Source organism: Gymnoscopelus braueri (assembly GCF_963280865.1).
Source record: "Gymnoscopelus braueri genome assembly, chromosome: 1".
Taxonomy (NCBI): domain Eukaryota; kingdom Metazoa; phylum Chordata; class Actinopteri; order Myctophiformes; family Myctophidae; genus Gymnoscopelus; species Gymnoscopelus braueri.
Window position 1 is genome coordinate 19,051,158 of NC_137603.1, and position 13,617 is coordinate 19,064,774.

General features: G+C 42.0%; 1 protein-coding gene across 1 annotated transcript in view; it reads right to left on the bottom strand.

Moving 5' to 3' along the window:
- Positions 1 to 13,617, bottom strand: part of prmt3 (protein arginine methyltransferase 3) — a 104,575-nt gene that overhangs the window by 89,754 nt on the left and 1,204 nt on the right. The window contains exons 3-9 of the mRNA XM_080427727.1: positions 12,265 to 12,347; positions 11,797 to 11,846; positions 10,949 to 11,054; positions 9,449 to 9,590; positions 7,943 to 8,099; positions 3,986 to 4,051; positions 2,532 to 2,653 (exon numbers count right to left, since the gene is read on the bottom strand). Coding sequence (XP_080283853.1) covers positions 2,532 to 2,653; positions 3,986 to 4,051; positions 7,943 to 8,099; positions 9,449 to 9,590; positions 10,949 to 11,054; positions 11,797 to 11,846; positions 12,265 to 12,347 — 726 coding nt within the window. The remainder of the gene's footprint in view (positions 1 to 2,531; positions 2,654 to 3,985; positions 4,052 to 7,942; positions 8,100 to 9,448; positions 9,591 to 10,948; positions 11,055 to 11,796; positions 11,847 to 12,264; positions 12,348 to 13,617) is intronic.

The following is a 13,617-nucleotide window of genomic DNA, read 5'->3' on the forward strand; positions in this document are numbered from 1 at the left end:
TATTCTGAGGCACGCTGGTATATCATTGACCTACAGAGTTTAATTTGTACATATTCATTTTACATTTTGGGACTTTCACAGACTGAGAGGGGAAATTTGCACCAGAACATTGGCAAAAAGTCCCTACCAGTCTCTCCTGGGCTCGAGAGACACTCTGCCCGCAGGCGGAAGAGGGGAGAGAGCCCCAGACTTGCTGGGCTCCCGACACTTCTGAAAGAATTTTCGACTTTTCTGACAGAACCTCGGCTGCCCGCCAGTCTGAAGAGCCACCCTTCCTGGGTACCCGATGGGATGAGTGGCCCCCTCCCAGCCTTGGAGGTACTGGGCTCGGCGCCTCTGAGCTCCGGGCGGCCCGTCTCTACCCACCCCGGGAGCCCCCGTCCCCCCGGCATGGATGTGCCAGGGGGGGGGGGTCCCTGCCTGCCCCCCCGGAGCTACTCAGCAGAGGAGGAAGAGGGGGCGGGCCCCAGGCTCGCCGGGCTGCCTGGTCTTTGGCGCAGCGCCCCCCTCCCCGCCTGGAGGTCTGGAGACCCCCGACAACAGCAAGTTGGAACACCGACCGGGCAGGGACCAGGGGCCTCCACCTGAGTCCCCTGCCCCGGGCACAGCACTGCATGGCGGCCCACGAAAACAGCAGATCTACAAGGTCGGGAAAAAAAACGTGCCTTCTTTACAGCCCCAGGCCCCCACGGGACCCCCTCCAAGGCATCTGCCCGGCCTGGTGGTATGAGGGACTCTGACGGTGTAAATTATTATAAATCCACTATTGTCTAATGAAAATAGTCATAATAAATGATATAAATATAATGTAAAGTGGAATTAATCGTTTAACTGATAGTATTAATTAATTAAAACGTTGTGCTCTCATAATAAGCTCACTGATAAATCCACAATTGCAAAAAATACGTTTGAAAGCTAAAACATGGCGAAAATTACCTTCACAGCTTGTGCACACGGCAAAAAAAATGACCCACATCACAGCTTTGGTGTCCCCACGCCCACTTGTGACGTCACTCAGTGTCCCCACGCCCACTGGTGTCACCACACCCATGCTCCAGTGCCATCTTTGCCTCCAGTTACCCATACTTGGAAATTCCTTAACTTGACAGTAGTGATGGGCCGATACCACATTTCTTCAAGTCGATACGATACGATATATTTTGGGGCCAATTTTCCAGTATCGGTACCGATACCGATACCGGAACCGGAAACAGAAACAAACCGGAAACAGTACCGGAAATGGCCTTAAACCGGAAACGGAAGTACCAAAACGGAACCGGAAATACATTAAAACGTATCGATATTTTTTTTTAAGTATCGATACCAAACGATACTCAGACAACCGATCGATATATCGATACAAGTATCGATATGCCCATCACTACTTGACAGTCAACATTAACAGCTTAGTCTAGGACAGTGGTTTTCAAACTTTTTCATGCCAAGGACCCCTAAATTGATATACATTTGGCCGCGGACCCCCATCTGAAAATGTTTTGTTCCAGAGACCCCCAGAAGCAAAGATTTGAGTTAAAAATGTTCGCTTTAAAAGATATATATATTCAAAGATATGGACACATTTTCAAGATTTTTTACTCTGTGCCGCGCTATGAGCTTGTATATCTGCTATTTTTGAATAGCCTAAGCTAAGTGGTTAAAATGATTGTGACGCTAAATTAACTAATTTTGCTGGGGACCCCCTGGTACCCCACTCCCAAGGACCACTGGTGGTCCCCGGTAGCCTGGTAAACCCTCCCTCCGGAAATCTCATTTCTATTTGATTCCTGGAGTGAGTCTGGCATGAACCGCCTCTCTGCAATATTGGCTGTGTATGCCAAACGGCCGCGCCTATCAGCGTCGTCGCTCATTGTTCTGTGATTGACAGCTTACGTTGGCCAATCAGGTGGCGAGTTCGAGTGAGCCCAAAACACGAACGGCAGCCATCTTTTTCTTGTGCGGCCAATTCTCCGCTATTTTTTTACTTCAAAAAGCTCTCTAACTTCTATTTTGAGGCACGGAATTTACTTATAAGATATCGTTTGGATAGAATTTAGTTGTTTAACTTCATATATGTGGTCAATTAATCATGACAAAGCCTATTTAAAAAAAAATAATTAGAGAACCGGTAGGGGCGGGCAGTGACACCATTGTACCCGAAAAAGGCAACCCATTTTGGGTATGGCTGTCTCAAAAGTCCCGTCGCGTCACATTAAGACTGGTGAACTGCTGATTGGCTGAAGGGGAAAAATTATCATTGGCTGAAGGGGTTGTCAGTCAACGGTATTACTCCCGCCCAACTCCAGCACAGCCAATATTGCAGACAGGCGGATCAGGCCAGACTCACTCCTGAAATGAAATGGAATTGAGATTTCCGGAGGGAGGGTTTACCAGGCTAGGTCCCCGGACCACTGGTTGAGAACCACTGGTCTAGGACAAACAACCAAAATGTCATGTTTTAAAAAACTTAACAAAAAACAACATCTTGTTTGTCTCTAGGTGTGTGGGTGCACATAATTATGCTCGGGTCTCACCTTACAATGTCCATCGCCTGATAGATGATCTCTGATTGGTCAACTCCTATCACCCTCTTGGCCCCTGCTCTGGCAGCAAACATGGATAAAATGGCAGTCCCACAGCCCACGTCTAGCACCACCTGCAGGCGGGAAGGAAGGAGGCATCTTTACATCACATTGAGTAAACAGGGAGCAAGGAGCTACAGTAAGGAGTAGGGAAGGAAAAGATGTAGGAATGGACATTGGTGCATTCCATAGCGGGACACAGGGTCAGATAATGAGATTAACAATGTCATCTCCAACCTCTCAAGACAGAACGACTGTGATAAACCAACACTGTCCACCTTCTCTTCCTACCTCCACTCTATCTTGATACATACTTTCATCTTCCTCTCTCCACATAGCCTTATCCTGCCTTTACATCCCCCCCTTTTACCCAGTGTTATCAAACTAAACATTAGCCCGTCCGTCTGCTGCTCTCTCAACCACTGTTTGTCGACTCCTCTCGCATCCCCGACCTCTGACAGGAATGAAGTACATCCCAGCGTTCTCTCGTGTCCAGACATGATTCTACCTGCTTCCCCTCTTAACAGTACCTCCATCCATCCACCCTGGTCTTCAACATGGCACAAGACACTACTAGTGGACCTGTACAGCATAATGGATGGTCCGTGATATTGCGGGCCTGCTTCCCAGTGACAGCGGTGCGGGGGGATGGAGGAAGATGCAGGAAAGGTTATGGGGTCTAGGTAGTGGATAGCATGGAGGCTTGTTATCAGCACCATGCAGTCTGTGTCAGACAGGCACTATGACGCATAATAAAGTCACACAGTGTTTTCAGTCAGACACATTAAGTGCCTTGTTAATGCCCCCCCCGCGAACGCGCGCACACACACGCAAACATAAGTTGACGGACCTACTCACCAGTGTTGATTTCGTCGATTTAAACTATGACGAAAAATGTTCGTCGACTACCTTGTTTCACTGACGAAAACTAAACAAAAACGAAATAAAAACTAAGCTATGATGACTAAAACTAAGACTAAATATATTGACAATTTCGTCAACAAATAAAAACTAGACTAAAATGTCAGGGAGGGACGAGTGGAGAAGAGATACAGTGGAACTAAAAGACAAGTGATTTTATGTTTGGTTGCACTCGGGTGTTGCGCTCTGAAAATAGCTGATCTACAAGCTCACAACGCGTCGCGCTGCGACGCGTTGTGAGCTTGTAGATCAGCTATTTTCAGCATGCAACCAAGTGTAAAATCAGCCATTACGACGCCATCAAGTCACCACCAAAATACATTTTAGTCGACTAAATCAACTGTAGATTTAGTCGACTATAATCTTACTATAAACATTTCAGATGACTGAAGTGAAATATGACTAAAACTAAATGGAATTTGATTCAAAAGACTATGACTAAAACTGAATCAAAATTTGCTGTCAAAATCAACACTGCTACTCACCTTGTCTTTGAACACTTCCGGGTTGCGGTACATAAAGTCTCTGTAGGTCTCCGTTCGCACCTTGTCCTGTGAAGAGATCATCATCACCAATGATTACAAGAACTAGAACTTCTAGATGTTCTTTTTGTTACATCTCATACAGTATATGAGTAAACAATGATGGTTCTTCAACATTGTAGCAGCAATAAAAACAATAACATAAATCATTAAAAATACCAATGATAGTATGCCTATAAGGTGAAGACAAATGACCACGTATGTGTATTAGTCACAACTAGGGCTGTCACGATTACAAATTTAAGTTGGCGATTAATTATCACTCAAACAATTGCGATTAACGTAAAGTTGCACAGGGCAGATATGACAAATAACACATATTGAATTACTTTATACTTAAAAATAAACATTAATAGTGGAAATAGCAGATCTATAAGCTCAAAACGCGTCGCATTGCGGCGCGTTTTGAGCTTATAGATCTGCTATTTCCACTATTTTAGATTTTCTTTTTTAATATATGACATTTTTTAACATGGAATTGATTGACGATTATGCAAAAATAATTGGGATTATATAAAAGAATTGCGATTATACGATTATGTAATAATTGTGACAGGCCTAGTTCACAGCACACTTTGAGTGGCTTGAAGGTGCTGTGAACATCCAATTTCAAAGCATAATAATAAATAAACCATAGATGAGAGTTAGATTAACACTGATAGTTTTACTGTGTACCGGCATAATAACACAGAAGGATGCAGGGGTATGCAGCCCTGCTGCAGTGTGTTTGCTCTGTTAGTCTGTGTTGCAGAGGGTGTGTGTTTGCTCTGTTAGTCTGTGTTGCAGAGGGTGTGTGTTTGCTCTGTTAGTCTGATTTGCAGAGGGGGTGTGTGTTTGTAATGGTCCAGGGTCCAGTCATAAACCCAATACCAGTTATACAGCTGGTGACAGTTCCAAAGCACGGCAATTTGGATGCTATGCCTAATTTATACTTGGATGCGCATCGTGCCAGCGCACAACGCGTCGTGTTGTGACGTGTTGTGTTCTGCTATTTTTGGTGCGAGAGACACCGGCGTGCAACTAAGTAAAAATCTGGCTTTAGACACATGGACATTTTTAACCTCTCGGAGTTAAACCAACACTCAGCAATTTGTTGTGCACATTAAACATGGGCTCTCTACATTTCTAACAGCTGGGGCCTCCTTCCAGCAAGTGGGGGGGCAATGAACAGTGGATCTGGATTATTAGACAACAGATCGTTTCAGCCAAGCAATCTGACTGACTAATCAAAGATGCATCTCAACCGTACCGTTAATACCAATAAAGCACAGATAATTGTGCTTCACTGGTTGCCATGTCAACTCTCTGTTTCCGTTGGTAGACATGCATCGGTGACCATTGTGTAACGGCAATAATAACATCGCAGGGCGTTCTTTACTGTGACTGTGGGGACTTTGGAAGTACTGTATACATGTCACACAGCAACACCCTATTGACTAGCACAACTAGATTACAGCTAGAGTTGCAGTAACACTGATATTTTAAAAAAAATGGTTCACTGATGGGGAGCCTGACTGAAATAAATTGCATCACTGTCTCATCTTATGTGGACTCTAAGGCATGCCGTGGAAACCTTTCTTCAGAAGGTTTTATAACATCTGGTCTTGAAAGTTTCTGTTTTGGATTTGGTTTTTCTACAGATAATTATACGATTCCTGGAATTTCAATCCATTGGAAAAGGGCAAATACAAACAAAGTGGAATGGACCACTGCTGAACCCCTTTTCATTCTTCAAATCTAGGGGTTCGGTGCTGGTCCTATAGTAATTCACCCGTCAATGAAATCTGTGTGCCTAACCCCAGCACCCTTTCGTCATGTGAAAGCACACCCTCACTGATAAATGCACTAAGAAATCTATTGGCCCGTGGCAGTTACAAACCATAATACTTGATGTAGTTGGTTCAGCGGAAATTGAAAATTCATTGAAAACAATGACAAATGGGGTCATTAAGTACACTAAATAGAAGTAGCCTGTGGGCAAAATGGACTGTTTGATGAAGAAGTTAAGACGGACGTAAAACGAGCTACTATAAAAGACGTTGAGACATGCACAAGAAGACACTATCCCGCACAGACAAACTCACACAAAGTACGTCAAAGGTTGAGGCACTTTATGGCAACCCATTAAGAAGAGTTGACAATGTTCTATACTGCAAAGCCCTCTCAGCCCTTCCCCTTCCCTATAGCCCCTCCTGAGAGCGTCATAGAGTTTACTGTCTGACGCATAGGCGCATGAATGACGCAAAGCCCAACGCTTACTGGGCACCAATCGGGACGAGTAAAAAGAAGAAGAGGGGAATATGTGTAAAGCACTGCGGTAAGTACAGCAGAGTAGAAGGAGAGAGAGCTTACCACCTCTTCCACCCGCACACTCCCACCCCCCATCCTTCCCACTGTCCACGCTAACACTCCAACACGTCCAACAGCATGACAAATAATAATAATGATGATAAATAAATTCTGCTTGTCTAACTGTCACTGTGCACTTGTGTTCCACGCAAAAAGCTCTGCCCTTAACCCATTAAGACCTGAGGCCGATTCTTAGCTAATGTCTTCCAAATCCCATTAGTTTTCTGAAAAACGTATGTTTCTATATCAGTGGTTCTCAAACGTTTTCATGTCAAGGACCCACAAAATGATATATATTTGGCCGCAGACCACCAACTCAAAATATTTTGCTCCAGGGACCCCCCAGAAGTAAAGATTTGAGTTAAAAAGGTTGGCTTTAAAAGAATATAAATATATTAATTTGCACACATTTTCTCGATTTTTCAAAAATAGCAGATCTACAAGCTCATAGTGCGGCACTCGGTGCCGCACTATGAGCTTGTATATCTGCTATTTTTGAATAGCCAAAGTGTAAAATAATGCTTTTTTTGCTCAAATCAAAAAGAGACACAGATGCGTTCCTGGTCTTAATGGGCTAACTGCTGATGTACACTTGTGTGTTTCACGCATAAAAAGCTCTTCCCTTAATGCAGATTTTGTCACTTTGGGGAGATAGGCTTGTGCGCAACATTAATACATGCGCAGGGGCAATTGCTTTCAATGAATGCTGCATGGAGCCTCTTCGGTCAAGGATGTGCGCTGATGGGCGACTTCGCCTGCACTAGGTAGACGACTTCGGTGCCTGGGTGGGGGTTGGGTGGCTCACGGGCTCACAGTGAGACTAGCCTGACCGGTACAGCACTCGTAAATGTGAGCAAGTGTGTGTGTGTGTGTGTGTGTGTGTGTGTGTGTGTGTGTGTGTGTGTGTGTGTGCAGCATGCGAGTGTGGCCTCAGTGGTGGAAAAAGTACTGAAATGTTTTACTTAAGTAAAAGTATCAATACTGCAATGTAGAAGTACTCTGTTACAAGTGAACGTCTGGAATTCAAAATGTTATTGAGTAAAAGTACAAAAGTATCGGTATCAAAATGTATTTAAAGTACTAAACTGTTTGAAAATAGCAGATCTACGTCTTGTGAGCTTGTAGATCGGCTATTTTCAAATAGCCTAGGTATAAAATAGGGCTTAAGTGGGTTTTATAATGTAATAATGTATAACTGCAAAGTAACTAGTAACTGAAAGTTTTCAAATGATTGTAGTGGAGTAAAAGTACAATATTTGCCTCTGAGATGTAGTGGAGTAGAAGTAAAACCACTGATAATTGGAAATACTCCAGTAAAGTAAAAGTACCGCAACATTTTAAGTACAGTACTTGAGTAAATGTACTTAGTTACTTCGTTACTACACCACTGGTCTCCTGTACAGAGCACCTTTAGAGGCCGGCCGGCCTCTTCCAAGTGCGACCGGAGAGAACACGGGTGTGTGGCTACACGACACTGCGTTGGGACATTTGACGATGATATACAGTACGAAAGAAGTACGAAAGTGAGTGAGAGAGAGAGAGGAAGAAAACCTTCAGCATCTCCTCGTGGATGCCGTAGTGGCCGTAGGAGCTGAAGTAGGCCTCGTCCTCGTCCTCTCGGAGCTCGGCCACGGCGCCCAGGTTGCCGCCAGAAGACACCCTGCTGCTGCTGGTGTCTGCGTTCAGCACCAAGCCCTGGGCCAGGAGCCTGAAAACACACAAAACAAATCACACACACACCGTTTAACCCTTTAAGACCTGAGGCCGACAAAATTCTACAAAATGTCTTCTAAATCCTAACTGTTTTTTTGGAAAAAAAACGTATGTTAACTATGTCAGTGTTTCTCAAACTTTTTCATTTCAAGGACCCCCAACATTTATATGTATTTGGCCACGGACCCCCATCTCAAAATACTTGTTCCAGGGACCCCCCAGAAGCAAAGATTTGACTTACAAATGTTCACTTTAAAATATATATATTCAAAGATTTGCACACATTTTTCACGATTTCTCAAAAATAGCAGATCTACAAGCTCATAGCGCGGCACTCGGTGCCGTGCTATGAGCTTGTAGATCTGCTATTTTTGAATAGCCCAAAGTGTAAAATAATGTTTTTTTTTGCTCAAATCTAAAAATGACACAAGATGCTTCTCCCGGTCTTAATGGGTTAATATTTCAAATCCCATTAGGATACAGTACAATAGCAGAACACACACACACACACACACACACACACACACACACACACACACACACACACACACACACACACACACACACACACACACACACACACACACACACACACACACACACACACACACACACACACACACACACACACACACACGACGCAGTAGTAAATGGAGGAGGATGGGATGCATTCATCTTTCTCACTCACTTTTCACCCCTCCTTCCGTTCCCCAGCTCTTGCTCTCTCTCTCTTTCAGTATTTTTCCTTTACAGCACCCCCTCCTCCTCCCAGACAAACTCCCCCTCCTCACTTTTACCTCTATGCTGCAGTGGAATTTTCCCTTCCCTTATGCCTCTCTCTCCTCTCTCTTCTCTCTCTTCCACAAAAACTTCTCTCCCACTCTGCTCGTCTGATACCCCTGCAATACTGGGCTCACTGGTTCCCCCTACTGTCTCTAAGAGGGCGATGCATGAAAGACTTGGTAATGGTAAGTAGGACTGTCACAATTACAAATTTAAGTTGACGATTCATTATCACTCAAATAAATGCGATTAGCGATTTAATTGAGTTTCTGTCGTTGATGGAACATTATGGATAAAAATGACATTTCTGTTTGGCTTTTAGCTTTCGTAAACAAAAGTTGCACAGGGCAGATATGACAAATAACACATATTTAATTACTTTATACTTAAAAATAAACATTAATTTAGGCGTTGTGCGAGGCGTTGTGAGCTTGTAGATCGGGTATGGTGTAGAGGGAAAAAAGAGCGTCATACTTTAACTGCTGACAAAAACACAACTCATTCAGCATGTGATCGTTTTGAAGGAAAAAAAAGATGTGAACCTCTAGAAACTTGACTTACTTGAGTTTGTGCAGGTCGTCCATGGCTCTGACCAAGGCCTCCTCTGAGCGCTGGGCTCTCTCCTCAGCGGCCTGGGCCCTGTGCAGGGCACCCTGGTCTGTCCCCTGGTCTGTCCCCTCAACACCACACAACTCCTCAGGGTCTGATAGAAACATCACAAAGGAGAGAGAGATGAAATGCAAATATATATATGGGCCGAAAAGAGAGACCTGAGATCAATGACACACAACGGCGTAAGCACCTGAAACCAGTGTTGATTTCGTCGACTAAAACTATGACGAAAATGTTCGGCGACTGACGAAAACTAGATAACAACAAAATAAAAACTAAGCTATGATGACTAAAACTAAGACAATTTCGTCAACAAATGAAAACTAGAAATATTAGTGAGGGACTAGTGGAGAAGAGATCCAGTAGAAATAATAAATAAACATTTTATGTTTGGTTGCGCTCGGGTGTTGCGCTCTGAAAATAGCAGATCTACAAGCTCACAACGCGGTGCGTTGTGAGCTTGTAGATCGGCTATTTTCAGCATGAAACCGAGTGTAAAATCTACCATTACGACGCCATCAAGGTACCGCCAAAATACATTTTAGTCGACTAAATCACCTGTAGTTTTAGTCGACTAAAATCTTATGATATTTAGTCGACTAAAACTAGACAAAAACTAAAACATTTCAGATGACTAAAATATGCCAAAAACTAAATGACATTTTATTCAAGAGACTATGACTAAAACTAAATCAAAATTTGTGTAACCACTTTAACCGTTATTTTATACTTTGGCTATTCAAGGAGAGCAGCTATACAAGCTCAGAGCCGCGCTATGATGCTCGTAGATCTGCTGGGTTTTTTTTTATTGTGGAAAATGTTTGCAAATCTGAAGACTTTGAATTTATAACTTTTAAAACGAACATTTGTAACTCAAATATTTGCTTCTGGGAGGGTCCCTGGAACTAAATATTTTGAGATGGGGTTCGGCGGACACATTTATATCATTTTGGGGGTCCTTGACATGAAACAGTTTGAGCACCACCGATATAGCAACATGCGAACAGTTTTATATTAGGTGCTGAGTTGCAGCCAGTCCAAAACAGTGATCCTCTTTTTTTATGCCTTCACTTTGCAGCAGTTGACTGATCAAATGTCAAGCGCAACTTGCAGCACTAAACTAGTTGTTTTCATCATTATAATCCAGTTATGTCATTTTGTATACTAATTATTTCACAACAAAGAAAACAAAACATATCAACTATTGACATCAGACTGTGGCGTTTACAGTGCAAAAACTATTAAAAGTAATCAATGACCAGAATTCTAGACGAGTTAACCTGGTTACACTTACCCCGGTTATGAGCTCCAATTAAGATTAGCGGGCTAATGCATTTGCTTGACAATTGTTATTGTGAAAGACAAGTACTACCCTAATCAAGTTAGAAATCACTTTATCAGGGTGCAAGTAAACATCCATTGAGCCAAAAAGGTCTGATGGTATTTTACCTGTCTGCAGCAGGGGGTCATCCTGTAGAGCCGGCTTCAGGAAATCATCACTGTTCCAGGGCAGGGCATCCTCAGACAGCCCTGCCAAGCTTTCCCCGCTGCATTTCTGCAAACACAGTGAAATGGAGCAACGATCAATGATATCACTCAGACTCATACTTATTTGCAACAGCACTAAACTTACTTCAGCATTTGGTAAAAGTAAAAAATGTAGTCAGCTCTAATTGTTGTTTCTTCACTCTTTTAATGCCATGGACGCGTTTTCGAGTCAATTGGCACTGTGGTTTTTCACTCAGAACCAGGAGATAACGCAATCCAAAGATTTGCTGCTCCATTCACTTCCCTTTTTTTTTTTATTAGGGAAATATTCTGTATCTCGGCTCCTGTGTTTTTGGCAAAACATGCTATTTTCAACTTGTTGCAACTATGGAACGGATTACCGTGATCGGATCATTTTTCCCCCCAAATTCTACGAGACCCTGTGCGTGTAATGAGGGAATCACTGTGCGGACAGCGTTCACAGAAAATGTTCCATGATTTTTCAAAGGTACGGTAGGTAAAAACACTAGTTTTTGCTGGCACTGGGGTGACACTATTACAATTTTACTCTGGCAGTATATGAGAAATAATTTGTGGAGGAGCAGGTGTTTTGTAAAACAACCATACAGAAAATTTTGTGGATCCTGCGGTCTTGAGCTTGCAAGTAGAACCTTTTTTTTTTTTCAAATACGTTTTTTTCAGTCTACACAGGATCAAAACGGTCATATTAGAATAAAAGGTTCTAATTGCAAACTATAGATAATGTGCGGGGTCAATTCTTTGTTTCCAAATATGAAAAATGTACTTACTGTGGTCCGTATGAAGTTGATCATCTTTATGTACCCATAATCGTCTAAATCTATCAAGGAAAGGTAAAACAAGAGCTTTAAATGCTGTTCTTCCAAAGATGAATGATCTCTACCTATTCACCTGTTTCCTAGGCTGTGTGTTTTCCACTTCCTGTCGATTTCATTGGATATCATTGGTCATCTGACCAGTTTCATTGGATTTCATTGGATCAAATCGACAGGAAGTGGAAAACACACAGCCTAGGAAACAGGTGAATAGCAGTGGTTCTCAAAGTGAGGTCCAGGGACTCTCTGGGTTCCTTGTGGGGGTTCTAAATTGACCCTTACAGGTCTGTAACTCTGACAGCGTCCATTTGGTTCCATTTGTACGCGGTCAGAGTTAAGGGGGGGTCTTTGAAATTCTAAAGCTTGAGAACCATGGACCTACTGTATAAGGCACAGTAAACTGGAACACCATTGCCTACTTACTGTGTTTTCTTATCACTTCCACAAGGTTGACATGGTGCTCAGCTGAACAGTGTTGTAGTGTTTCTGGTACGGAGTTAAAGAACCTGAAAAAAAATGTAATACTTCAGCAATTAAATCAATCAAATGGCCTGGGACCAAGTCAAACAGGTTGAACAAAATAACTATTTAATTAATTTCACTGTGCAATGCTGAAATAGCCTAACAATGAAGATGTGCCACACATCAAGTGGCAAGCGCAAAGACGGAATCAGAGTTTATCGTATGACTTAGTATATTAAAAGGCATACTTTGATATTAGTTTTCATTGCAGTTGACCAAACCGTTTGCCTGACCTCAAGACTATCATACTACATCAAGTTATTTGACTAAATACCAATTTTACTATTTATTTTGACATGGTGCACATTGGCAACTTCAATCAATAAAACAAACCAAATCTATACTTTTGCCAAATATATAGTCATGCAAGGGACATATTTTACATTAGAAAGAAGAAATTAACAAAAACTGTAATTGATCAAAAAGTTGTAGCAAGAGGGGGAAATATCGGATTGTCAGCTTACTCACATGTTACAGATGGTATTTAACCACTTTAAATTTGTGCAAGATCGTTTTTTTTTTCATACTGTATATGTTGTGTGAACATGACCCATTCAAGCCTCAGAAAGAGTTACCTCCAACATGAGTACTAATAGTACTCAATGATCAAGTGTTATAATATAATTTCAAAGCAAATATACTGATTGAGTAATATAGTTCAGTTTGTATTGTCTGGCAGATACTCATCCTTCACTGTTGTTGAACTAACTCCACCGACCCAAGAAACTAAACATAAATTACCTTACATTCACAGAATGAGATGCTACTCTGTTCTATCCACATTATTGAAATGACGTGTTGTCACTTGTCACTTATAGTGTTACACTGTGTATCATTCAGTACGGATCACTTTAGCATCATGTGGGGGGCAATTTGTAGGCCTCACAATTATTACATAAATCGCCTAATCGCAATTATTTGAGATAATCCCGATTATTTAGCATAAACGTCAGAATCGTTTCCATGTTGCAAAATGTTCATACATTTTCAAAACATTTTCCAAAAATAGCAGATAAACCAGCTTACAACGCGTCACTTTGCGTTGTAAGCTTGTAGATCAGCTATTTCTGCTTTTTTTTTTTTTTTTCAAGTATAACATTATTAAATATGTCAGTAATTTCTTTGTATATTTAAGTTATTTATCATATCTGCCCTGTGCAATTTTTTATTACGAAGCCTAAAAAGAAAAAAATAATTTGGTTTTTATTCATATGTTCTAATGTTCAATGCCAAAAACACAATTAAATCGTTAAT